General features: G+C 39.3%; 1 protein-coding gene across 2 annotated transcripts in view; it reads left to right on the top strand.

Annotated features, from left to right (window-relative positions):
• The window catches only part of ZNF407 (zinc finger protein 407), a 336,175-nt gene that overhangs the window by 111,678 nt on the left and 196,997 nt on the right, over positions 1-27,500 (top strand). For both annotated transcript variants that reach the window (XM_035317944.1, XM_035317943.1), the window contains exon 4: positions 22,564-22,638. In XM_035317944.1, the coding sequence (XP_035173835.1) occupies positions 22,564-22,638 (75 nt within the window). The remainder of the gene's footprint in view (positions 1-22,563; positions 22,639-27,500) is intronic.

Below are 27,500 nucleotides of genomic sequence, written 5' to 3'. Positions count from 1 at the left end.
CACTGCCATAGGTGACTACAAGTTTGTTTATGAACAGCCCTTCAGGTGAAGATATTCCTCATGTATGCACAATACAAAGTTTACTTTTTATAACTGGCTCTCAAGAATACTGAATGAGTTTGATCTCTTTCCAGGTGGTCAGGGGCTTCCAAATATGGCACAGGTTTCATAGCCTTCACAGAGTAATATTTATTTTAAGGATTTACTGTAGCACTTAAATTAGTACAGGATTCAGCGTAACTATAGAGAATTTAAAGATGACATGCCCTTTAACTTGTCTCTGTTTATCCAGCTCAGAATTGCGGTGTGTTCTGCCTGGCATTCAGTCACCAGATTTTTGGGGTTACTGTTTTCTGCTTTTCAGTTTCCTGCTGAACTGTACTCTTTGGTATCAGGTGGCCTCTGCAGCTGTAGCAGGCGTTCTTCACCTGTATCTGTGTGGTTTTTGTGACTCAGCAGACAGTTGAAGCCAAGTTTGGTAATTCGGATATAAGATGCTGATTAAATGACTGAAAATTTAAGTCCATAAATTCATCTGGTTACGTCTGGTCATCTGTTTGTTTGTTTTTGTTTTCACCTGTTAAGCATCCACCACTGCATGACACAAGATGGGGAAAGTTGTCAGGAACTTGACATTGAACTGGATTTAGTAATCTATTTAAAACAGCAAAACAAATGAGGAAGAAAAGTATGATCTAAGGAAAATAGATGAATCTTAGTAAGTGTGAGTTTGGATTTTGGCATCTGTCCGTCAGGAGCGTTTTTAAGGACAGGAGACTTTCTCTGCACTGTCAATAGCCCGATTCATTTACCCGACATTCTGAGTGATGCACATAATCTGTCACTTGCCTGCCAAGGAGGCTTGAACCTCCAATTCGGACAAAAGGACTTGGACTTAATCATGTGCCAGCAGACCTTATACTGTTCTGGGTCTTGCCACTGTCTGCTTTTGTCATTGCTATTTCTGTGTAACACAACATGTGGCCAAAGTATATTCTTAATTTCTTTCTTTGCCATGTTTCCCCCCCAGCCCAGCCATTAATACTACCTCATCTTTACCACTGATAGCATTTGTAAAGGTTCTCTAGAAATTCATCTTTGTGTCTGAGAACTGTGGTTTCCCTCTAAATATGTCTGAGAGATGGATGCGGACTTGCAGAGTCTTTTGAGATATACGGATATGAACATTTCCAGTTTGAGGGAGATGTGGGGAAAAAAAAGGAGTAGTAGAAAAGGGACCACGAGCAGACCAAGGAGGAAGAAAAGACTGTTGTCACATTAAATTAGAATATTAAGAACATGGACTGTAGACAAGTCTTTGGAAAACAGCTAGCAACTTAGCCATGGATAACGTTTTTAAATTTTTTTTTTTTTTTGCATTCATTTCTATTCCTTTCTCCTTGAAAGAGAAAGTAAGGCTTTTTAAGCCTTCCATATTGCATTCTATATAAAATACTTGAAATATGCCGAATTTAAAATTGAATAGCATTTGAATTCAGAGGAGGGCGGGTCATGTCCTTTTAGACCACCTCCTCCAGGAGCAAGCATGGCTTGACTAAGATTTTCAGATCTCTGATCTGGTGAAAGAGAAAGAAAGAAGGATGGATACAGTACTTCTAAACATTTTCTTTAGCTCCTGTAATAGAAACAAGCCCCATCAAGCTTGGTGACTTCTGAAATATTCTGCCACCTTAAGCATCAACTTCTGTCGCTGAAGTCAATAATGAGTTTGACTGTTTCTTCACTATGGGCTAAATTCCAGGCTGTGTTGTTACTCTATACTGCACTCCCTTTCTTGTCCTTGTTGCTGCGCTCACTTGTGCCAGAAAGAGAATGCAGGGTGACAGCTATCACTACAAGTGCCTGTGGACATCATATGCAAGCCAAATGCTAGATGTTGATAAATATGTTATGACTGGACCTTGGTATCTAGATCATATGCACTGGATTGAAACCAATACGTTTTTTGCTCTCTTCTTCAGGAAGTAGGCTTGCATTAATTCAGAGGTACTTTGAGAACAAAAATACCAAATCTTTTTTTAAAAAAATATTTTCAGTTCAGTTTTTTTTTATTATTATTATTTTTCTGGAATTAAATACACCCTTTCGGAACGCTTTATAATCCTCTTAGTGATGCAGCTGCAAAATAGTGAGAAGAACTGCTTTGTTTCTGCTTACCGACGCTGTAATAAAAGGCAGTATTCTTTGGCAACCACAAATGTAAGAGGTACAGACCTACACAGCAGAATACGTGAAGAATGCTGGAAATGGGAATTCCATTTTAACCTGAAAAATATTCAGAATAATTTGCTTCTTCAGTTCAGTCGATAAATGCAAATTAGTCCTCGTTCCCCTTTGGCAAAAACAATATGGAAAGCAAGGGCAAAGATTTGGAAGTGGTGTTGGGCTCAGAGTTGTGCTCCAGAAGAGGGAAGCATCCCTCACCCCCCTGGGGATGGGGATTGATCCCATTTCCAAACACCTCCTTCTGGGCGATCTGTGGAGGAGCTGATAGCTATTTAGTGAAACAGCCCTTGCCCGCTGGAGTTCCTGAGCAGGGATGTTAGCCACCTCGCAGTCAGGTTCCTCTCCAGTGCATTTCTGGGAAGACCAGAGACACTTATTGCAAGCAACTGCATCTTTGGCATGTGATGGGGTATTACTGCACCAGCTTCGGTCTTAGGCACGGCAACCGCAGCACGCCTGACCAAATCTAGGGGCTACAGGTGCTGTAGCTTGGTAGAGTTTTAGTAGGGAAAATGGCAGTCTTGGTTGTGAATCCTCGTTTAAGAACATTTGTCACAAACATCCTTTGTTCATGTAATAGCATGGTAAAAGAGATTTAATAGCAGTGAAGTTTGTTACCAGGGCCACATTTAGTAACCTGGACCTCACCTTCCTCCCTAACCCCCGATTACAGGCAGTAATATTAGGTAATTACTTTCACTAGCCTTAAAGTACTTCCAGTTTTACAAAATACTCTAATTTTCATCAGGGCTGTTTAAACACGTTTTTGAAAAGCAGGCAAAGCAGGCTTTTTTTTTTTTTTTTTTTTTTTTTTTAAGTGTAAGTGGTAGCAAATTCTGACTGAGTCATTAGTACCATTAAGACTTGTGAAGTTCTCTAATAAGTATTCAGGCAGGTAGCTTCAATACCTCTATGCGGAAATGTTATGAAAAGGATTTTCTATACTGCTATTTGTACTTGGCACTGTTCAGCTTTCATTGGTAGATTGTTTATATCTTTTCTGTGTTGCTTGTAATTTTGAATGACTATCAAAACTGATGAAGGAGCCTTATCAGCGGTTGCTGTACTTTTGCTATTGAATTAAGCAGGATAAAGACTTGAATTTGGTGGGTATGCATCACCCCCATCTCTTACACCCGGCTCCATCCCTCAATCCTTACCCCCAACAAAATAACAAAAGGGGAAGCGCAGAGGAGGCGCCGGTCTGTGCCCTGGGATCCGAGGGAGGACTCGGGGGAGGGCACAGAGCTGCGCCAGGGGAGGGTCAGGCTGGGCACTGGGAGCCGTGTCTGCGCCCTGAGGGTGCTGCAATGGGCTTCCTAGGCAGCTGGTGGGTGCCCATTGCCAGGCAGAGTGCAAGGGGTGTCTGGGTAATGCCCTCAGTCATACGCTTCAACTTTTAGTCAGGCAGTTGGACTAAATGGTCTTTGTAGGTCCCGTCCAACTGAAATAATCTATCTTTCCATATGGAATTTCCCAGATCGGTGTACAGGGGTCTAAGGCATAATGAGATTTAGGTTAAGGAGCTAGCAAGATGCTCTCAGCATCCCATTGAACCAAGTCTGCTATGAGAAGCGAGAATTTCCTTCAGACCATGTAAAAATGGGGTTTGCAGGAGAGTATTTGGGTGCTATTTCCTGCTCCATCCATTGTATTTTAACATCTAGAGGTGCTTGCAGTATTGGAGCTCTTCCCATGAAAAGCACTTCTAGTATTGTGCAAACAGACAGGGTCAGGTAATGAACACAAAAAAGGCTACTTCAGATCTAGTTACACAAAATCTCTCCTTGTGAATGTAAGTATGTTGACATTATCAGCAGATGTGTCCATTTTGTATTGCAGGAATGTGCGAGTTCAAAGAGGCAGAAAAGTATGATAAGAAAACCTGGCGTGAACAACCGGATGCCACTGATGCATGAACACAAACACACACCAGCTCACAGATACACAAATATTCTGAGGCAAAAATGAAATAGCTTCTTGGCAGATCTTATTCACACTTAAGTGGCTAATTGCCCAACCTGACACTAACACTGGCAGCATTACAGAGATAATATTTTTTTAAAGGGTGAACAATTCCTCAGCGATGTCTCCGGTATCCTTCATATGAATATCCTTTTCTTGTACAACAGGCATGGTAGGTTAGCTGGTTTTTGGAAAAAACAAACAAACAACAACACACACACACATTTCTGTTCACTACAAGGAAAAAAAATATTTATTTGAAAGCTTCTTGGTATGCTTGGAGTAAGTGCAGAAAACAATATTTATGTGAAGACAAATAATTTCTTGTGCCTATTCCTGTTTTGGTGGGATCCATTTTCAAAGCTTCCGAGAGGCAGGAACTTTCCAACACGACTATTCTGTATCTTGGAGATTTGAATCAAAACATGAAGTGCTTCCCCTTTTGTCGTTCCTGTTGGAACACAGTAGCATGACTGGCTGATGATGGCTTAAGGGATCAGCTTATAGAAATTTATCGTTCAGGGGGTTTAATAGCTCTGGGGATTAGTAATTGGATACAAATCCTGTCACCTCCAGACTGTCTGTTCACATGCAGCTCATCTTGATACTGACCACAGGTTGTTACTGTCTGATGATTTTCTGATAGCTTCTGTTTGAAAAGTTTGCTTTTCTTACCCCAGTAAAAGTCACCGTCAGAAATGGCACTGATGTTTGTTGTCACATTGGAAAAAATCACGATTGAAAGGTCATGGAAAATGAACTTTAAATAATAGCTACTAAAATGAAAATTGGTGGAAGATAGAGGGATATTAAGAATTACAGACCAGTGAACTGTAAGCGCTGCATAAATTGAAGTTATATTTTAGAATATAACTCTAAAACACGGTCATAATGCCACAGCAACACAGTGTTGCAAAGGAAGAATATTTCCAAACACTTATCCATGTATACAGGCTACTTCCTGCAACACAGTGAGGAAAATCATGGCTGGTTTAGATGTCCGTAAATCCTTAAAAAAATCCATTACAACAGGTGAATATATACCTAGCTACTTGTGGCTTGAGAGGTAGAGTTTTACTATGGATTAGAAATGGACAAAACAAAAAAATCTCGAATGGATTAACTGGATAACCACATCACAAAGACTGTGATAGGCATACTATAGCTGATGCAATATTGTTTAAAAACAACAACAAACAAACACCTCAAATATTATTATGGTTTAATTACCATAACCATTACGTGATCATTCTGGTGAAACCATTGATCTATCCACTGAGGCAGTTTGTCTGTTTTAAAATATTTTACCCTGCACTAATCAAACTGCATCTTTGATACTTTATTTTGAAGGGTACAAAATGAGGCCTACAAGTCACGCGTTTAACAGATGCATCAGCTCGTCAAAGGGAATTTCCTTTTTTTATAAAAGCAATTTTCCCTTCCGAGGTTGGACTCTCCAAAGGGTATGATCAGTAGGTCACCGTGCCAAAGAAGTTCTCTTGTTGACTGATTGTGAAGAAGATAAGCTCTTGTTGAAATTGTATTGGTAGAGAAATGTGTTTCATTTATATTTAACAGGATTTTTTATACATTTTTGAGTCTCGTTATTCTGGTTTCTATATGTCGTCCAGTTCTCTTGAATACTTTTCAGGACTGTACAGGAGGTGCTCAGCCTCTAACAGAAGGAAAACATGATGGTTTTTTTATTGCCCCCCCCCCAGCTCTCCAACTGCACGTTAGGGTGATTATAAAGAAGGGCTTGCATAAGTAAATTCTCTGAAATGTAGGATAATGTCTGTGTCCTGCAACAATTTTAAGGTTCCACCTGTGTCACGGACCTGGACCTTATCTTGTGAAGTGTAGAGTATCCACAGCACTGTCCCTCATCAAGAGGAGCTAAACTGTTTGATACCACAGCAGAGATTTTCAGCTCTTCCTTGGTCAGTGGTCTCAATATTATTTCAAAACCTGTATTTATGAGAAATTTCCAAACATTTCAGTAACATTCCAGCTGAAAAATGCAACAAGCCTGTGAACTGGTATTTATTGGGAATCATGTTGTCTGTAGAAAAAAGACGGATGCTTTTTTTTTTTTGTGAAAATTTTAAATGAAACTAAATGAAGTTTAATGGCTTATAACATTGCATGAATTTGTCAAAACTGATCAGCTGGATTGCTACACAATGAATACTGAAAATGTTCTGGTTTTAGGCTTATAATAGCCTACAGCCATTCAAAAGTCAAAATGTTATTTGATGATTTCAGAATGTTAATGAAATTATTATTAATAGCACATATATTAATCTTAATGATATATGTAAATATGGGCAAATGTAAAGCTCTGTTGTCACCAGAAGGATTTTTCTACTGCAGAAAGTAAACCTGGGGTAAAATTTCAGTGATCAAGCATAAAGCAGTCTGTCCTAAGTACCTCAATAAGAAATTTTCTGATGAAGTTTAATAACGCACACAGGCGCATGAGATTTGGGGTGTTTGCTAGTATAAACGTTTCTGAAAAAGAGAGGATGATCATATTTGCTTTTAAATTAGCAGGAGACAGTAACAGACTGCCCTGTGCAAGTAAAACAAGGCTTTGCTTTGTTGTTCCCCTGGTTTGATATATTATCATATCTAATAAATGTACATGTGTGTTTTTTTGGGGGGGAGGAGGGGGAGAGGGGCTAGCATATATCATTCTCCACTGGGGATTCATTTGGGTAGTAATTTGATTTAACCGGCTTGATTTTCGTTTCTGTGCTTTCTGTTCTTTAAGTTAAAATGGTCCTTCTGTTGTAAAATGCATGTAATTATTTTTTCCATATTTGGTGGTGTTAATCAAGCTGTAATATGGTTTTCATGGTTGCTTTCTTTAATGCCAGGGTATGTTTTTTAGGAAGGCAGCGGGTTTACATCTAGGGAATGTAGCAATTTCTTATCTGTACTTATACATAATAAGCAGCATGATATGTTTTTTATTTTCATATCTGTCTTTGAAAAGCTGGATTTTGCTCGTGTGACATGATCTCTGTGTTGCAATGTGAAAAAGAGGGAACTCTATTATATAGGAGAATTTCATGGCATTTTACCTGTTGAGGGCCCTGTAGAGCCAGAAGTGCAGTACAGTGACTTGACTAAGTGACAGACAGAAGCAGCCGTAGTGTCACTGTGTATTATCACCTCATGCTAGCTGGAAGCACTCCCTGAAGCCGATCTAGGTTGTATAGTCCTAGATGAGGTCTTCATGGGTGCTGACCATAAAAAGTTCATCAAAGTAATGAGGCGAGGCGAGAGCTTGGCGCTCATGGGCAGAGCTCAGCACCAAGGAGTGTGAACCGGCTCCAGCTGTGACAATAAAACAGCAGGTGGCTGCTGTCATTAGGGGTGGCAGATGAGGCAGGGGACTAACATTCAGCCCACAAAACTCTCATTTGTTAGCCATCGCCACTGTACCATGCAAAATAGCTTCCATCTCAGTCAATTTTACTTTGCAAAATATTACACAGTCGCCATAAGAAAATTAGAGCCTTGGGTTTACAGGTTCCTTGGATCTTATTATCAGAAAACTCTGCGCTGTCAGCTTAGGTGGAAAATCAGACTTTCTTTTCCCCTGAACAGTTAGAGGATCTTTACAGTAATTTTATAATATGGCATTTTCACCCAGGCATGTGTTTATTGGTTAATATTTTGGACTGTTTTGTTCGTAACTCTTTATAAAATCAATTCCATCCATCCATTCGGCTACGTGTTGCACGTAGCATCGCCTGCTCTTCAGCGCTCTAAAAGTTGTGTGCTGATCAAACAAATCCTGTGTCCAGGTCTGCCCAGGTATGGACATCTGTGCCATAGATCATGCTTTTGGTGTTTCTGCTGATCTGAGAAAATTTAAAGAAACATAACCCTTTGATTTGTCTTTATGTTTAAAACAAATGAGAAAGCATTCTGTATGCATTTAATCTCTGCAGAGAATAATTTATACTGCCTAAAATTTGAGGCCTTCCTTGGCCAAAAACCATCTGGTATGGAGCTGTGGTTTCCACAGGGACACCTCCGCCCTTCTGATGGACGGACTGCGGGGAGTCCTGTGGTGCATGGGTCTTGCAGGTGAAATGGTAGGGAGCTGCTTTTGCTCCCAAATGAGAGCCATTTTGCTTGTGTAAAGCGACACAGTTGATCAAAGGGTTGCATGCTGGAGGTCACATGCCCTTGGCCCGTGGCTGTGTGTGACCTCTGGGCAATATGGTGCTCTCGGGTGGTCATTTGCACAAGGAAGCGTTGTTGTGTACACGTGCCTCAGCTGTGAACCTATTTTTAAAATCCCTGTGCTTTAACAGCAATACAAAATAGACCTGTAGGATCATGTGACATTTTTCATGATTTTTTACATCATCAAAAGTTTCTGTACGGTCTGTGTTGCGTGTTGGTGTGCTTGATCCATGACAAAACTGCAGCTCACTGCTGTAAAAACAAAACCCAACCAAACAAAAAAACTGCTATCCAACCTGTAACGCTTTACATAGGTTGGTATAAGTTATTTGATTACGTCGCTGGAATTCCTTGAAATCACAGCAAAATAGCTTACAAGAACTGATTACTTACTTGCTAGTTATTTATTTTTTGTTTGCTTTTTTCTACCCCTAGAAAAGTTGACAGATACTGCTTTTAGAGAGCAGAATCGTGTTGAAATAGGAGGAAAAAAAATAAACAAAAAAGGTAGAGGGGACCTGTCAGCTGCTAGCCACTGATACCTTCAATCAAACAAGGAGATGTGGGCCATCTCTTCAAACATTGCCTCAGATTTCTTAACTCATGTAAGACCAGCCAGAATTTCATGTCTGGCAATTTGTTAAAAACATACAGTTTTGTCCTCTGTTTGTCGGAATGGTCCAGTGAAGACAGAGCTGGAGCATGACAAAAGCATCTGATTGCCCAGCAGCTTAGGTGTGGTTTTCCTACTAGCTCAAAAATGAGGCCGATAAGGTAGGCGTCACTCAATTTCCTAAAACGTCCCAAATTCACGTTATAGAGCGCTAAAAAAGCAGATACAGTACAGCCCAGGTTTTGTTCATATCTTATGTGCGTGATGGATTCTAAGGGTGACTTTAATGATGTGAATTTCATGAAAACCAAAATGTGATGCAGTACAGAAGGAAATGGAAGAGTGCCACGTGTTGGTACGTGTGCCCTCTTTGCTGCCAAGTTCCCCTCCTATCAAAAACTGGTGGCAAGTGGAGCTGTGGGATCCCATCCCTTTATGCCAGCACTGAAGTCTATGGCTCTGTGGCTGCAACAACAGCAAGGATCAGAAAACGAAGAGCCCTTTAGCTGAAGCTTCTTTTCAGAAAGACGTTGACCTGAAAATAATTTCTCTGTTAAAGAGACATGGTTTATGTCTCTGTATGGGGCCAGGTTTTCACTTCGTATATAAAACTGAAGTCCTGTAATTTATTCATCTAGTTAAATCCCTCAGAATTTTGCTTGGCAAAACGCAGAAAAACCTGAATTCCTTTTATCGCATCTTTTCTAGTAATTTATCAACTCTTCTTTCTTTTTTGAATAACATGCTATAACGTTCTGTTTGCAGCAAATTTTATTTCTCCTTCAGGTGGTTGTTCACATGTGCGCTCGGTAAGTGCATATGTAGGCCCTTGAGATCAAAGGAGTTTTTTTCTTAATTCTGTTGGGCACGTATATAGATCCCATCTTTCTCATGCTTGATTAACTCTGACCATTTCTGGACACAAATCTCAACTGCTGGCCGAGACTGGAATATTCTTTGCCAGAGAACATCTTCTGCTGTGTCACAGATATCATCTTTATGACCGTACCGATTTGTCTGATCTATACTCCTTGGTTTTCCCAGGCTGATAACAGTCTTCACAGCTAATGCATGCAACATCCACACTGGGCTGCAAGAAAGCTTTTTTTTTTTTTTTTCTTTTATGGTGCGAAACATCCTTCCAAATTCAGTGTGGTGTGTTATTTTTGATATTATTATTATTATTGTCTTGATTGCTTCAATAAGAATTATATCTCTGGCGAGCACTCTGTTCATCCCAAAGAAAGCCTTCAGCTCTCCCTCAGAATTTGAGAGTTTTAAGTAAGCTTCTGCCTTCAGCCAGCTCTTGCGTCACAGTCTCTGAAGAGACAGCTTTCAGCTGCTTACAGAGAAGTAGCGTTTCTCTCTCAGACCAGGCACAAGGATAACATGCTCGGCCTCTCTGAAACTTGCCAGGCCAAAGCCCTCAGCCTCCGAGGTGATGGATGAAGGCCATTTCAGCACTAGTCACCTGGCTTCTGACTTTGTCTGAAGTGAGTCCAGAGGATCAAAGGCAAACCTAGGCATCACTAGGCTTTGCACTTGGCAGCATTAGTGACCAGTAATTCTCCTGCTCAGTCTGTGGCTGAGGTGGTGAGAGGCGTTACTGCTTCATGGGAGAAGCGGAGTAACAGCACCGTGACCACCTGGAGTTCTCATTTGGATAGACTTCCATGCTGCTCTTAATAACATCTGCCCATATTCAGTGCCATAACGTGAGAGAGTCTGGTAGTCTGTAGTGCTTGCAGAGTGCGTAAGGGTCTTTCTGGTCTGCATAGCATGGTTTCCTCCAAGAGTCACCGTTGCCAGCCTCCTCCCCTTTCAGTGGCAAGAGGAGGAGGTTGTTACAAGTCCCAGCTTTTGGGGGATTGGAGAGAAGGAGACTCCAGCTGAGACTGAAAACTCCAGAACAAGCTTTTATTTATGCTAACTACTAACCAAGGTATCTTTTAACAATGAAAAATCAAGCATTAATCACATTAAACCATTAAACATAGCAGCCAAGTGTCAGGATGACAGTACGGTGGATCTGATGCCAGTGTTTCATAGTTCTTGGTCTCTGAGGTAGGCATGGCCAGGTTTGGGAGACCTTGGACAAATTGGGTATCCTCATTTTTTCTTGTGCTCCAAACATGTTTGGGTGTACACAAATACCAGATGAGGTTGTTTTTTTTTTTTTGTTTGTTTTTTTTTTTTGTGGATTGAAACCCCTGTGATCCAAAGGCTTTCCTTCTTTTGTCCTAGGCAGGAACCAGTCTGTTCTGATTTGTCCAGACTGTTGTTACTGATTCATCCATATAGATGGCACTTCTGATTGTTACAGATTAGGCTGTCTTTATTTTACTATTTTTATGCAATTACAGCTACTGTGGTGAGCAGATATTCTGAACTATTTTGCTTTCTACCTTAAGTCAAACAGTCTTGTGGAAGGTCTAGTTGTAAGGCAAAAAGGATGTGTTTTATAACTGGTTATGTTTTACAACTGAATGTAAGTCTCAGGAATAAACAAATCAACCAGGACTTGCTCTTCTATGTCAAGCAAAGACCTAGGGCAAGTTTCTCACTACTGTCACAGACCAAGCACGCTGCAGACTCTTTGTTCCAGTCACCATCTATCACCAGCAGCGTTTTCAAATTGCGGGTAAATTGTCAATAAAAATTGTGTGCGACTTCTGATTGTGTGTGACTTCTGAGCAGTCCAGTCATCAGACAGTGACCAATTTATTCATCTCATTCCTTTCTTTGTACCCTGCAACTTTGCAGAAGACCACAGGCACTGTATCTCCTGAACTGATTGAGTTATGTATGGTGGCTCTGCTACTGCAGGCCCTATGTGTTTTCCATACCGCAATCAACTATCTTTAGATATGTTTTAATTTCCTTTAAAGACAGGCAAGAGCCTTGTCTTTTGTTGACAAGGATTTCACTGTTAAGATAGCTGTTCCCATAGAAGCTCTGCTCAAACCCGGTAACTCGGTCTGCAGTGCAATTTCTAAGCAGTTAAATAGAAGGTACGGCATCTAAAGTGATGTTTTGTTCAGGAAGAGCAAAACAGTATAATTAAGTATATGTGTTTGGTTTTATCCTTTCTAAGTAGAAACTCCTTGAAACATCGGTATTATGAGATATTCTTGGAGGTCAGTTGCTGCACTTGCAACCTGTGCAGTCTTTGCTCCTTAAAATTGCCAGGCAGCTCTGTAGAAACTGATGGCAGAAGGTCAGATATTTCTAGAACAATTCCCAGGACACTGAGACTTGTGGTTCACCTGGCTTTCCCAAAAGCTTGAAAGCACTTGGAAGAGTTTCCCAGTTCAAGCATTAGTCTGTTCATCCTACCATGTGTGTATACGTACTGACTGGCTCAGGTTTCCCTTCTCACACTCACCTTTTCATGAGCACGAGCCCTCCATATGCTGCCAGTGCCCTTCTCAATGCTCAGTGATACGACTGAGTTTCTGGAAGTTGAGTCTCATCATCCAGGCAGAGCTAGCTATGCTTCTGTAGCATTTCCCCACCATCTGAGGCACAGAGAGTTGAAATGAGCAGCACATGGCAGGTGTTCCTGGCTCTGCCCAGTGCTGCTGTGCAGCAACCCGGCATCTGGCGGTTGGCTCTCTCACGCAGGACATCCCTGTGTTACTCCTGCCAGTCTCTGAAAATCAATTGCAAAGAGAAGTAACTTCCATGGCTGCATACATCTACTGTTTTCGTGGTGACAAAATCTGGAAATCACAGTGCTATTAAGAGAGAGAACTAATTTCATAGCCTGCACTGTCTTTCCTAGACGTTTCTCCTACTGACAATGTAGATTTGCTGGGGATATGAAGACTGAAGACCTGCCCATCCAGTACAGTATCAGGATTTTATTGGTGCTCCTCCAGACTCTCTTGCTGTTAGTGCTCATGTACCTAAGATCATAGCAGAATCCAGATGAGCTGCTTGAAACCAATCCGTCTGCGCCTCACTATCTAGATGTGTCTGTGCCAGCCTCTCTTTTGCATGGCAATAGGTATGTGTCTAACATAAGACCACAAACGTGGTGCATGCAAATCTTGCTTTAGAGTGTTTATCCATCCACCCCTCACTCATACCGGTGGTACTCTGCAGATACTCAGATGCAGGTGTCCACTACTGCTGGGCAACGTGCCTGGAGATATGGACCCTCACTGATTTCAGTCATCCAAACGATGGTGAGACATGTACCTCGCATCAGCTGGGGATGTCACTCTGATCTGAGAGCACCATGTTTACGGTCCTTTGAAAAACGCAACGTACCCATCAGTGTCCTGAAATCAGGGAGAGAAGACGTTTTAGGGCTGACACTTGCAGATAGTGACAGGCAATATCCATTCCATTCTTTGTCCTGAAGCAGGTTAGTGTGAATTCTCTTGCCAGATGCAAGGTGGGGATAGGTGGGTCCGATGCCTCCTGCACCAAGTTGTAGCTGTGCCGATAGGTGAAGTCCTGAACGTGCTGGGAAACTGATCGTGGGTCAGGAGACAGAACGATGTCTGAAAGGAGGGAGGGAATGGGAAAGGGAGGGAGCAGTTATGGGAATGCTGGATGTACATACTGTGAGAAACGAGAGGAAATGAGCAATTTCTTGATGGCAAATTTGGTAGGTGCCCTTTTATATGTAACTGAAAACCTTGATTTATGTTGAAAGAGGTCCTAGAGCCTTATTTAGCATAACAAGGATATTCTCTGGTATTGTCATGTTTCTGGATGTCGATGGTAATCTGTTTTAGATGCAAGGCAGTGTAAATGCTAAGCCTAAGGTGGCATTTCAGAACTTAGAGAGCTTGTGTGCTGGTAGGCTGCGAGGCTGAGAGCGGTGCTGCAGAAAGCATTGTGATTCTTTTTTTTTGTCTTTTTTTTTTTCATACTTTGTGCAGCTGTTAGATTATGAAACACCTGTTAGAGGTGACAGTTACAGATGTTTGATAACCAATGAAAATTAATAGAACATGTGATTCTTTTAGCTTAGAAGTGATTTGGTAAGGTGTGTTTAGAAATGTAATTACACAGTGCTGCTGTCTACCATTATCACTTAACATTCATTAACTCCTCTGAATATTGAAACAAACATTTCTTGTAGCGGTACTAATTTTCTCGTGTATTTGTAAGGTGATTTCCTGACAGAGTGAACACCTTCTGACTTCAAAGTTTTTGCCACTGTTCAGCTATTTTTAGTCTGCTCATTAAGCAAACAAAATATGTAGAGAGCCATTTGTTTACTCCCTGTTACTGTTTACAAATATACTGTACAAGCAATCTCTTATTTCAGTTTCTACTGCCTAATCTTCAATTTGACTTCATAACAGATTTGCCGACATTTAGACAGACAGTGGCTCAATTCAACTTCAGACGGAAAGTTCATGTTTAAAACAAAAAGAAAATATTGTATTATTACATTTTATTTTGCTTGAGAAGAACACCCAGTTGCACATTGCTCAAGAAGATTGTTATTTTTAGTAATGGTGCATGAACAACTTCAGCTTCGTTACTAAACATAGGTGTTTTGGGGAAAATTAAAAGAGGTATGCATTTCCTAAAATTGATTGCCTTTTTTTTCTTTGTCTGACCCGTTTCACTGGTCATTAATTTTTAGGTTATTCATAGGTAATATTTTGCTGTGAATTTTAGATCCTTCCAAATTCCTTATATATGGATAGGAGGGGGGCAACAGGACGCAGCCACTTGAAAACTCTCTGCTGTTTATTTGAGATAGCGTAGGTACTGTAAGGAAAGATACGCTTCTTGTTTTTAGAGAAATCCTGTAGTAAATTACTTTAAGCTGACTAGTACTTGCCTCAGTTTGCATGCTTTTGAGGCTAGAGACAGCAGATGTGATCTTCTGATGGTGCTTTATTGTGGTCTTGTGAAGTGGATAATGCTTTGGGCCCTGTTCTGTCACTCTTTATGTATGCACATCTGAAACTGTATTGAGGGTGTTTCGAATGATCCAAAGCATATTGTTTTTATATATAATACCAAGCAGCATCATTTATTGAAGTGTTTGCCCATGCAGTAGTGCTTAACCATACAGACCAGTTTGTGCACTTTGAGCCATGCGGTGAGATTCTTTTGAAGCACCTAATCCCCGTTTTCAGCAACAAGTTACACCCTAAGCAGTGCAGTGGCTTTCTACCGTCTTTAACACGGCAAAGTGTGTGGTTCCTGAAAACCGTTCTGAGTGCACAGAAGCTGTACGGCTGTACGCTGTGTGTCTGGATTTGGCTCATTCATTCATCTTCATCAAAGAGTGCTTTTAGTTGAAAATAATAATAATAAATAAAGTTAAGAATGAATCTGTAGCTAACTAACAGGAAACCTTTCTGTTTTAGTTCCAAAATAAGTGACTTCAGGTGAGGCACATAATTGATGAACAAATGAGCTCCCTCAAGAGAGGAAGTAAGGTAGATACTACCAGTGTTGGCCGCTGTCCTTGCAATGACAGACTAATTTCTGTCCTTGATGGTTTACATTAAATACATCTCTTAAAAGAAGGGATGTGAGAGGACTAGGCAACTTTGATCTTTCCAGGTCAGTTTGAGAGCAGCAGGAGAGGATATTTTCTGCTTCATTCAGGTTTTTTTCTCTTCTTTTGTACCCAGCTCTTTTATGCCAGAATACATAAAAGCAGATAATCGTGCTTGTTGCTACTACTTGATGGCCACGAGACTAATAATTCTTTTGCATCTTGAGGGACACGGATTGGTGGCAGAAAGCAACAAGAATATGTTGAGGGATTTCTCTCTCTTCTGGATGATAGATGCAGGAATATGCAGGAACAACACAGCCGATTGATTGATAGTGCGCAACTCATCCATAATGATCTGTCTGATATAGCAGTAAATTATTCTTGAGATTGATGCAGGTCATTGAACAGCACATTGACAATCCTGTTGTCTGTCAGCCTATTCAAAGAGAGTCAGGAACAGTAGCTGCTGTGAAACTCAAGTCTATCTTGGGTTCAAGCTGTGTACAGGTGTTCCACTAATACAATAATACAAGTTGGTCTTTTCCCTTTTCTTTCCTCTTTTTTTTTTTTTTTTTTTTTTTTTTTTTAATCTTGTTAGGCTTCTTGGCTTCATTGCTGGTTCATTCTAAGCAACACAGTAAAATTGATATGAGGTATTTTAGAATAGGAAGAGAAGGTTGTAGTCTGTTGCACTGATGATTGCATAGCCCCATAAAATTTGGTTTTGAAAATGCTTGGATTTGAACTTCGGCAATAAAACATCTCCATGGAAAAGTTAATAAATAATTGAAATGCATACCAGATCATTGCATTGAAAAGTGTAAAAATAATAATAATAAAAGGTTTCAAATTTAAGGTAGAAAGCTTGATAATTCTCGGAAATTTAAATTTTCTGTGTGAGTCTTTGGGTTCTATGACTTAATGTGGTCCTGCTATTGCGCTCTGGTTCTTGTCTTGTTGGTGATGGCAAAGTTGTCCCTATTTGCCTCTTCTGATTTCTCTTTTCAAGAGAAAAAGTTTGCGTTTTCCTGTCTGCCAAGTCGCTTGCACGTGAAGATGGGGAGGAAGGAGCTACGCGTGCCAGGTGTATGCACTTTCCAGTTTAATCACTAGCATTAGTGAGGGTGGAGCATAAAATAGCCATATCCTTCTTTAACACATGGGGTCAGCAGGGAGTGTAAGCCAGCACGTCACAGCACTCTCAGCATCGCAGGCTGAGTGATTACACATGACTTGTTAACCTTCTGAAACGCTATTGATTATTTTAGCTTAAGAAGAATAATCATAATTGCGAGCTGGAAGTGAAAAGACCTGCCTCGTTTGGCTGCTAAATGAGTCAGCTGGAAATCCCAGCTTTCCTGCGCCGGGTTCTAGGACTTGACGTCCTGTCACTGAGGGCATGAAGTTTTTCAGATATTTGGATGCTTTCCACACTAGACTTCGCCCTGCCAGATATTTAGTTGAACCTGACATCCTGTCACAAAGGGCATGAAGCCTTTCAGACTACTGGATATCTTCCACACCAGACTCAGCCCTGCCAGATACTTTCTTTTAAATTGAGTCCCTTGCGCACGGTCATGCAAGAGAGTTATCAGCACCCCGGTCTGGACCTTTCAGAATCAGCAGACATCCACGAATGATGGACTTGAAGAAATTCCCAGGAATTTAGACTTCTGATGCATGGAAAAAAAGATTACTTGTTTATAGAAAACCATTGCTTTCTGGGCACTTTCGCCCCTTCCTGTGCATTCTTGTTCCTGAAGCTGACCTGCTGAATGCAAAATCCTGCCAGAGAGATGAGATTTGGCTAGCAACTTTATATATAAACACAAGATTTTAAAAACTTAGTTTTAAATTTTCATAGACTGTTAAGTTTTATCTGACTGATTTGAAGTGCTGATTTGAATGCGTATATATTTATTTGTGGAACAGGTACAAACCTATAACCGCACATATAAGTTTTATTGAACACATTGATATCTGTGTGGGTCATGATATTCCTTAAGAACCTGGACTGTTTCTTTCTTTTATAAACGGATACCTCTGATGGCATGACTCCGTGTGAGCCACTCATTCAGCTACAAACAATTAAGGCTTACATGGTGTTTCAAGACACTGTAAGGAGCAAGGGGTACTTCATTTCTGGAATAAGAACCACCTGAGTTTGTGTTATTGTTTACTTGCCTAAACATACTGCCCCCTTTCTCGGCATGATTGATGCAGTTTGCCTCAGATGAAGGGACAGGGACAGGAATTCAAGCGCAGATCATGGAAAGCAAAAGCCGATGCAGACAGAATAATGCATTATTTCTTCATATTTTGTGATGGTGCATAAAAGTTTTAGAGATCCTTGTTCTTCTTACTCCTTGAAGCTGTCAGATCTCCCATGTGATTTATCCAGAATAGAAAAACATCCCATCTTTTCTGAGTGCCCCAAACCTATGAGAAAACCAAGATAAAAGATCTAAATACTAATAATTTGAAAATAATAGCATTCAGAAAATATTAAGAAAAAGACTTTCAAGGAGCTTTCTAAAGTATCATGTATACGTGGGGCCTGTACACTTCATGCAGTAGCTTACCCGTATTCTCAGAGTTAAACTCAGATATAAAGAGGTTCTGGACAGTTTAAAGGAGATGTAAAGGATATTGAGAATATGAATAAAGGACAGGTATTCATTGGTGTTCTCCTGGACTTCTCTGCCATCACTGAACACTGCTGTCTGTAAGATAAATTCTCCAAGAGCGGCTGCTGAGAGCTGTGTATCCATTGCGAAGTGATTTAAAATTGCTCTTCGATGGCTGGGTACCTCATTTGTAGAGTCCCACAAAAATAAATTGTGGTGCTGGTCCTCTTCCGCAGTTGGGTTATGAGACGGCTGGTCTGTTGGCACGGATCCAAGTGACTTTTTGGTGGAGGTAAGATGTGATGTAGCTCCTTCCTTGGAACGAGGCCAAGGCTGAGCGGTAGGTGCTCAGGAATCACAGATTTCGTGACGTTATGGTCTAGAATGCTTGTTTGGCTTTGCGTTTGTTTTCTTTAACATGGCTTTCTGCTAACAATATATGTATTAAAAAGAAAAAAGCTTTTAGAGATTCAGAACATATTAAAACCTAGAATCTTTTGCCCTCTCAAAATAAGACACTTCACAGAGCACAATTCTCTCCCTGCGGAGCATATGAGAGAACAGACAATACATGACAGATTATTCATTTTCCTTGGGTACCGTGATGATAAACATTGCACATGCTGAAGAACTTGTATTACACTAGAATGAAAAGTGGAAGTCAAGATTGTCCAATATGTTTCTTTATTCCCAGAATTAGAATTCCCTTTGTTTCTTTTGTACATTAAAATATGCTTTTATAACTGAAGACAAGTCTTTGGAGGCTCCTAAATCAGTTACAGACTTTCTCAGAGTGAGTCCAAGAGCTGTTTAAAGGCTGCCATGGAATATGAGTGGACACGTTCCTGCAAAGCCACAGCTCTTCTAAACTGAAAACAGAATATTCTTCAAACTTATTTTGGGAAAGGTGCTTGTATATTTATGATTGAAAATTATTTTTATTTATAGTTCATGTGTAAAAAACTGTCCGTAGGGAGTGTGGATACTGTTGTAAAGCTCTTTTGTCATTTCTCAACTTGGTTTTAATTTAACGTGAATTTTGAACATAGAGCGCATATTTGGGGGGGTTTTGCTAGTTTGGAGCCAGAGTAGTTGAAAATCACTAAGATTTTTTTTTTTTAAAAGAAGACACAAAACAAACAATGACAAAACCACAAACGACAACAACAACAATACAACCACCAGAATGCCACTGCAAGCAAATAAAATCCTGCCTACTCATCTTTTCCAGAGCCGGAAGACAATTCTAGGAGCAGTCTTCCTATTGAACAGGGGGAGCTCTCGTTGACCATGACTTGGGTGTATAGGATGGACGTTTCTGCCCTAAGAGCCCTGGGAGAGCAGCTGGCAGTGACTGCTCATCTTCGTGTGGGTTGTGGATGAGTACGTCTAGATCAGATTTTGTAGAAATGATTTCAGGCCTATAGTATGGCCTGGTTTGCTGCTAGCTTGTACTGGAAACAGTAGGAGAACGGCTCCTACAGGTTTTTCCTACTCCCCCTTGATGCATTTCTGAAACCAGTTAATTTCTAGCATTTGAACATTTTTGTTTCTACTAGAATTAAAAATAATAATAATAAAAAAAAAAAAAATCAGGGAAACCTGAACTGGTGGTTACTGCAGTTTGTGGAAGGATTCTCCCTGATTTTAAGATACGTATTTTGAACATATTAACTCCTTGTGTCCTTACTGGTGATTCATTTCAAAAGAGCGGGGATAAGTTGTGTCTAACTATCTTAGGGATAACTGATTTACTTCTGGAGGTGAGTCGGTGGTGGAGAGAAAACCAATATTTTTTGATTTCTGAATCAATAATTGGTGGGAAACCTGGTATTACTGAATGTACTGAAAACACATTTTGAGGTTGTTTTTTAAAGCCAGCAAGCACTTGATACCACGTCTCCCTTAAAATCGCCTGTAGGGTTTGATAAACATAAACAAATGGCTTCCACACCTGTCTTGTTATCATGTTGTCCTCAAATCCAGCATCCCAATCAAGGTATTTAGACTTTGCTTTTATTTTTAGGAAAAATATCTTTTCTCTGACGTAAGGGCTGTCTCTGTCTCTGTCCCCTGGTAAAAATTTTTGTATTTCATTTTCAATTTCTTATGGAGATAGCAACTTTGGTTTTATTTTCAAGGCCTGTTTCTGCTAAGTGAGGGCCTGTTCCTGAGCTGTGCTGAGCATTTTAAGCTTGCACAAAGTCATGCTGCACCCTTCAGTATGAAGTCTCCAAGCATTGCATTAAGAAGCTTAAACTGCTATTAGGCGCTGAGACTGTTATTGAGTCATTCTTCGTTTTATTTGTGCTGTATAACAGCAGCAAAATGGTTCCTCAGAACCAGGGTGCAAAAGATGGGAAGCAACTAATGGGAGTTTAATTGCTTCAAGTTATTAACAAGGCCTTTCTCTTTGATTTTACAGGGAGGTAGTTCTGTCTGTACCCCCTGTAGAAGCACTGTAAGGAAATGTTTGGCTTTTGTTTGGGAGCTTCAGGTGTACAGGCTCTAAAAAAAAAAAACAATAAAAATCTTCCCTAGAGATACCGTGTTGTTGGTTGGGGCCTTTGCCTTCCATGTGGTGTAAGGACACTTCACCATGTAAACCTCAAAGTGCCTTCACAACTTCGACTGCGCATTATCCTTTCATGGTAATATTTTTAGTTTTCTTAGGAAAGGGGTGGTTTGTAACAGAAAGTAGAAATATTACTGAATTAAGATCAGTTAGGTACGTTTCACAGCTACGAAGAAATTGTTATTGTTTCTGCTGAAAAGCAAGAGAGCAGTATGTTTAAATGCCTTGTGCTGTTATCAGAACACGATTTTATTTTGTTACAATTATTTTCCCTATGTACAGTAATTCCAATGACACTTGAATAGTAATGATGGTGGCAGTGCGATAGATTATCCACAGATGTAATGATTGGGTTGCTAGATTTGTAAATTGTGTAGGGTAAAGTATTTAAGGTATTTCTCTTATCTTTTTGTAATAATAATGAAGTCACTATCATTTAAATAAGACAAAATTATATTCTCTTACCCTAAAGGATGCACAAGAGAGATTCTCTGTAATAATGTGAAAGTGCCCAAAGTAGATCAGACATGGAGAAACTACATTATCGTATTTGTGAAGGAAAAGTACTCCTTCCTGGCTTTTGTGGCTCATCCATGCCATAATGCTACAGTGTTTTTTACAGTCCTTCCATTGTCCATTGCTGCAAACACGTCCAGATGAATTCAGCATTTAATGTTAAAAATCTTATAACATGCCAGTTTGATTTGTAGCCCTTCATATCATGGAATGCTAATTAAAATCATATTTTTGCATATGTCATGCCTTTCATGTACATATGCAAATAGAGTCTATTGCCTTTCAGCTATTAGTAATTAACTTTATGAAGGACAGCTGTAATACATAATTAACAAAAATGTTTGCAAGCCCTTTTCACACTGAAAGTTACAGCGGTACGATTTTTGCTTATCAAGAGAAGCGTTTTAGTTTGAAGCTTCGGTCTGATATCTAAATTGTTTGGAGCGGTCACATGACATAATTAAATTGATGTTCGGGTCTTATCAGCAGCAGAATGGTACTCCATAGGTTCCCGTCTGCTCCGTCACATATATTACCAAAATTAAATTAAATTATCTGGGTTTTGTTTGGTGCAAACGTAATGGCAGGTAGTGTAAACGTTGCTGCTGTTGTTGATGCCTTGAACGATGTCTTGCCAGTTTGAAGAATATTCCCACTCCAAATGTAGTCACAGACGTGTGCTTCACCTTTTCCCCTCCCTCTTTCAAAAGGCTATAAAATAACTAAGGCTATTAATTTGTTTCCATGTATATGTCTTTAAATAATTAATACGATGGAGTTTGACCAGACATAAGCAGTGATTAAAGCTTCTGATCTTGCTGTATTTTTTTATTACTCTCATTAAAAAAATGGAACTACTTATATGAAGAAAGGTTGCAGGATGGGCCCATTAAGCTTAAATGAATTCAAAGGTGTAGCTAAAACTGTATTAGTTTTTAACATGAGAAAATGCATATTTAGGCAAATGCCTATTTAGGCAGAAAAAAGACTGTATTCTCACTATATTATATAAGGTGTTCTAATGTGCAAAGGGAAGCAGAAATAGTTTTTCTAACTTTTGACCAATGATGTATGGTTATGATTGCTTATTTGGAAGAGAAATACCCAAGTGACTACAACCTGAAGAAAATGTGTCATCACAGAATGGACTCCCAGATGTAATTTGTAGTCTAGCATGGGTGGTTTTGTTTGTTTGTTTGTTTGCTTCTTGGTTTTTAATTTTGCAATTAGTAAAATATCCTCAAGTGCATGCTCAAAACAGAAAAAAGTGAGTATTAAAAAAAAATATTAAAAAACCACTAATTTTCCTGGTTTTTGTGTGTTTGTTTGACAGGGTGGCCTTTGTGATGAAGAAGCATTTGAACACTCATTTACTGGGCAAGCATGGAGTTGGCACACCCAAGGAAAGGTAAGCCACTTTATTTTTTTTTCTCATATTACCTCATATCATTCACATAATATGTGCTACCTGGAATATTTAGCGTACCCGAAATGAATCACCTGGACTTTTAGCTCAGCTATAACTACAGAGAGAGCTAACATGCTTAAAAGCTCTTCTAGCATGGTGCTTATGACATGTTTGGAGGGCTCAATGGAAAAAATTGCTGTAGAAAGCAACTACATACAAAGTCTTGCAACTTTGGGGGCTGGTTTTCAACAGGTGATATTATTTTCTCAAATTTTCTGTATTTGTATTTCTCTCTCCAAGTACAAGATCATTTTTTTTTTTCTCTTGTGCTGCCTTTCCTCCTCTGCTGCCTAAAATGGCTTTCTGAGATTTATGTTGATTACTGAGGTCAAAGTCACAGAGGAATTAAAAGCAGTTTCCTCAGTGTTGGGCAGGAACAGAGATTCTGACTTCTTGAAAAACATTAATTTATTTAATTTTTCAATCTATGTACAGTTACTTAGTTGAAAACTTTGTGTGAGAAAGAGAGAGAAGAGGTCATTTTTTTTATTGTTTAAAATGTAACCATGTTTTGCAAGCTAAACTGCACTTTTCACAGATGAGCAGAGTTTTCCTCAGACTTATTAGCCATATTGTGGCATAACTGTTGGCATTCCATTGAATTTTGGAGGTAATTTGAAACTTGGATGTTTTCTGGATGGCCAAAAGATGGCATATTCCCTCTCCATCTGGGTAAATGGATGTATCCCACCTGCAGGGTTCGTTGCTGGGCACTTGATTGTGTTTCAAGTATTACCACCTTGTTACTCATTCTTCCAGTGTAAGATTTTATAAATAAGCTGATTTCCTGTTTTTAAATACAAAAGAAGGGGAAAATGAATAGTAGCTATGAGTTGTAGGAGACCACTGGAATATTCTTCCTGAGTCATGTTCATTTCCTGTTAAAGACGCTGGGGATGGTAGTTGTTTAGAGTTTTCCTCACAAGTTCATCATGCTTAAATCATGGAGTGAGCAAAGAGCAGAGTTTTAAATTAACACTCCATATACACTCAGTTTGACTAAGCACGTGCTTAAGCACTGCTTACATTCTTTATGAGATCGCCTTTCCAAAATGCTTAACCTGAATTTCCCTAACACACAGATATTTAAAGAGTTTCGAGATACTCTTTTTCATCTAAAATGTAGAAGAATGCATTGGAACAAGAGTAACAGTTCCATAAAACCATTTAAAGTATTAAAGTTTGTGCTGGTTTTCTGTTGTTGTAGAGCAACACTTGCAAAAACAAAATGTTTTGCTGGGTGGAAGCTTTGCTTTGGTACTGGAAACGTTCAGTACCAGTGTTCTTTTACAAGGGGATATTTACTATGTAATCATCCTAAATACAACATAGAGAGCACTTCCGTTACCCTAGTGAACATGTGCGCAATAAAGGGTGCATACAATAGATATCCAAATATAGGGTCTTAGCCGGAGAGGCATATTTTTAGCGATCGTTGTCTTGGAATGGATTCCCAAGCAAGCAGGATGCTACAGACTAAATGAGTAGTTGCTGGCTTTTGTTTGTATGTTTCTTCTGAAGGCTGCCTTGCAGTTTCTGTTTTTCCCATTTCTTCCCCTGTTCCTCAAAGGCTTTTAGCCTGGACTGCCAGCGTGGCAGGAGGAGTCAGAAGAGGAGGAGGAGGAGGAGGAGAAGAAGGGGTCCCCCCCACCACCCCTCCTTGTAGTGGCAGGTTCTCAGCCCCGGCAGCTCTGAGAGCAAAGAACCGGGCTTTGTCCTGTGGCCTCAGTGCCCCATCCACAGCTGCATACCCCTGGGCCAGCATAAGAAGATATATTTGGGTGACTTTCTGCTCTCTTTGTTTGAAATTTCTTCATCCGTCTTGAGGATGTTTCTTACCTGCAGTACCGTTTTAGCTGGCACTTCAGCTTAACGTAGAGCAACAGCAAATGGTAGTGGCAGCGCTACAACAACAGGCTAATTTTCTAGGAACTGTCCCTCACTGGTGATCGTGGATGTTTAAGCCACGTGATCAAGTGCAGTAAATACCAAACCACTGTTGCTTTCCTTTCCACCTTTCCTGTCCCATTGTGGGAGAGTTTGTTGCCTTTTAATGGCTTTAGGAAGCAAAGAAATCCTTCTTCAGCATGTTAAAGCATCACTTTGGGTATAAACATATTCTAAATTAAGTTACATAGTTTTCTTACCTATTTAAAACATTAATGCCTTGATTATAATTTTGCAAGCTTGCTATATTTTAATTTCTCTAGGACAATATAATCAGTTTATTCTTTATGTTTTGAATTTGATTCTGCTCTCTGATACATTGCAAATACTAATAGAAGCTAGCTAAATAGGCTGTGACAATTAAATTAATAATGCATTTTATTTGCAAGTGTTTAGTCTTTGTGGTTTGACTGATATATGCAAAGATGGTAATTTATTAAAAGTAAATTCATGTAATTGTACTACAGAGTTTGATGGACCAAAAAAAGTTGTCAGCATGACTATCATCAAAAACAGAAAATTGAAATAAGTTCAAAAGGGTGCTTGAAAAATACTTTTATACACCCTGAGAAATTGATCCCTTTTTAAGAAACTTCTCAGCAAAGAATTTTTGGTGACAAACATTGAGTTCTGAGAGGGGGAGAAAAAAATAACATTTACATTTAGTGAAGCGGTACTGAACTAGTGTGACTTATTCTCTCTAGCTTTCCATAACCCATAACTATAGCTTTTTTTTTTTTTTGTATTCACAAAAGGGAGATGTTATGGAGGCCGTGGCAGTGTTTGCCTATGCAGATGTAGAAAACAAGCATAGTTCATAATAAGATTGCTACTGAAACATCTTTTGAGTTTTTCTTTTTTTTTTCTTTCTTTTTTTTTTTTTAAGACAAAATGGATTTAAAGGGGCAAATGTTATGCAGCTGCAAATCACAGAAGCTTAAAAAAATAGCCTTGTTGTAAAATGTCTTCACATTTTAGCCACAAAGAAACCTACTGCCTAGTCCATTATGGTCATTACCATTTAATAGCTAACTGAAAAGTGGAATGTTTTAACACAAAAATTCCTCTAAGGTATTTTTTCCTGTTATTGGAACTGTGATACTGATTTACTGTCAACTTGAATGTGTCTCAAAACTGGCATGTTATCTGCTAAGTCCAAGGCCAGTACATATTTGGTACTTCAGTGTCAGTAATCTTCATGGGACCTATAACTATATCTTATTGGCAGGATAAATCTTTGGCTACACCTTTATTGTGTCTCGGAGACAATGTGGTTGAGGACGAGGTGAATGCATCCGCAGTGTTAGTGGTGCTGAGTCCTAATTTCTGTTAGAAGTTATGTTACTTAGGTGTGAACTGAGGCAAAGCAGGAGAAACTGAGATGATTCATCACTGAGTTTAAGATACACAAAAATAAGAGCAAGAAAATAAAAATAAATCACTAAGTCACTCATCAGTGAGACAGAATTTTGCCGCTATTAAGGACAACTCTGGATTTAGAATTTTTTCGTACAGAAACACATTTATCTTTTGTACAAGTTTTTTCAGTAGACCTTTATTATTGTACAACATGCATTTTATAGTAAAGAAAACTTTGTTAACTAGTATTCTATCTGATGCTTCTGTTTAAACTATTCTTATATAAGTATGTAGCAGCAAAGCCTTAACTGACAGTTGTTTAATTGCCTCATTTTCCCTGTGAATTTTAAATGATGAGCTGCCTCTGAAATAGCTCTCTGCATATGAGTAGCTCCATTGAATCAAATAGGATCGTTCATATATATGTATATATATATAAAGTTTCTTGGATCAAAAGTATGTGTTGAGCTGGAATCTGTGTTCCAAGACATTTTCTGCAAAGGCCATTAATAATAAGTTTGTTTTTGTAAGGTCATTCTGACATATTTTCACATGCTTTAAAAATGGGATACAGTGTTAGTGTTTTAAATGTGGAGAAAAATAACTAATGATAGACAGGGAAATACTTCGATAGGTTTTAGAGAACGAGGGGAAAATTTTGACCAGAAATTGCAGCACTCTGAGTATGCACTCTGAGTCCATGCTCCTTTTGCCAGAAATTTGCCTGTGTTTTCCAAGATCTAAAGATATCATTGTGGTTTAGCAATGCCACCATTATTATTATTGGTGGACTTGTATCTGAGATCTCAAAAGTCATTAATAGGATATTTGAAAGCTGCCAGTTTCAACAGGAAATTAGAAGTTACATTCCTCGGTATAAGTGACAGGACTAGCTATAGCTATGGTTTTCAGTGTACTTGTACAAGACCACATGTATTCTGGAATATCAAATGCTACTAACATGAGTGGTATAGCTATCCTGAAACTTACGAGACTGCATGGTATGTCATTAGCAGGCATTATTGAGGTCTGAAAGAAAAGTAGCCAGGAAAAATGAATGGGGATTTGATGTTCTGTAAACTCTTTAGAAAGCTTGCCTCATGCTGTTTTGTAATAAATTGCAATGTCCTGATATTTCCATTTTGGATGTAAAACTAGAAGTGAATGAAGTCTTTCAGCCCAACTCTCTTTTACTTTTTTGAGCTTCTACTTCTTCTGTTGAGGCATTTGTGTTTGAGTAGGGAAAATTCTGATAATAACTACTTGATATGCCTATCTTTGATAATGTTACCATGTTAAGTGAAAAGATTGAGTTGATGCTACAGCAGGTTTGGGGAAAACAGGTGGCAAAATTCATAGAATGCTACGTCATGTATACAAGCGTATATGTATGTAATCATCTTCTAATAACTTGTGTTCTGAAAGAATGAATTCTTTAATTGACTATCTCACAGAAGGATTTGCAGTTAGAGGTGATGGTGGTGGTACACAAATAC

The sequence above is a fragment of the Oxyura jamaicensis genome, chromosome 2 (assembly GCF_011077185.1).
Source record: "Oxyura jamaicensis isolate SHBP4307 breed ruddy duck chromosome 2, BPBGC_Ojam_1.0, whole genome shotgun sequence".
NCBI lineage: Eukaryota > Metazoa > Chordata > Aves > Anseriformes > Anatidae > Oxyura > Oxyura jamaicensis.
Note: the sequence above shows the minus strand (reverse complement) of the source record. Positions and strands in the feature narration are given on the sequence as shown.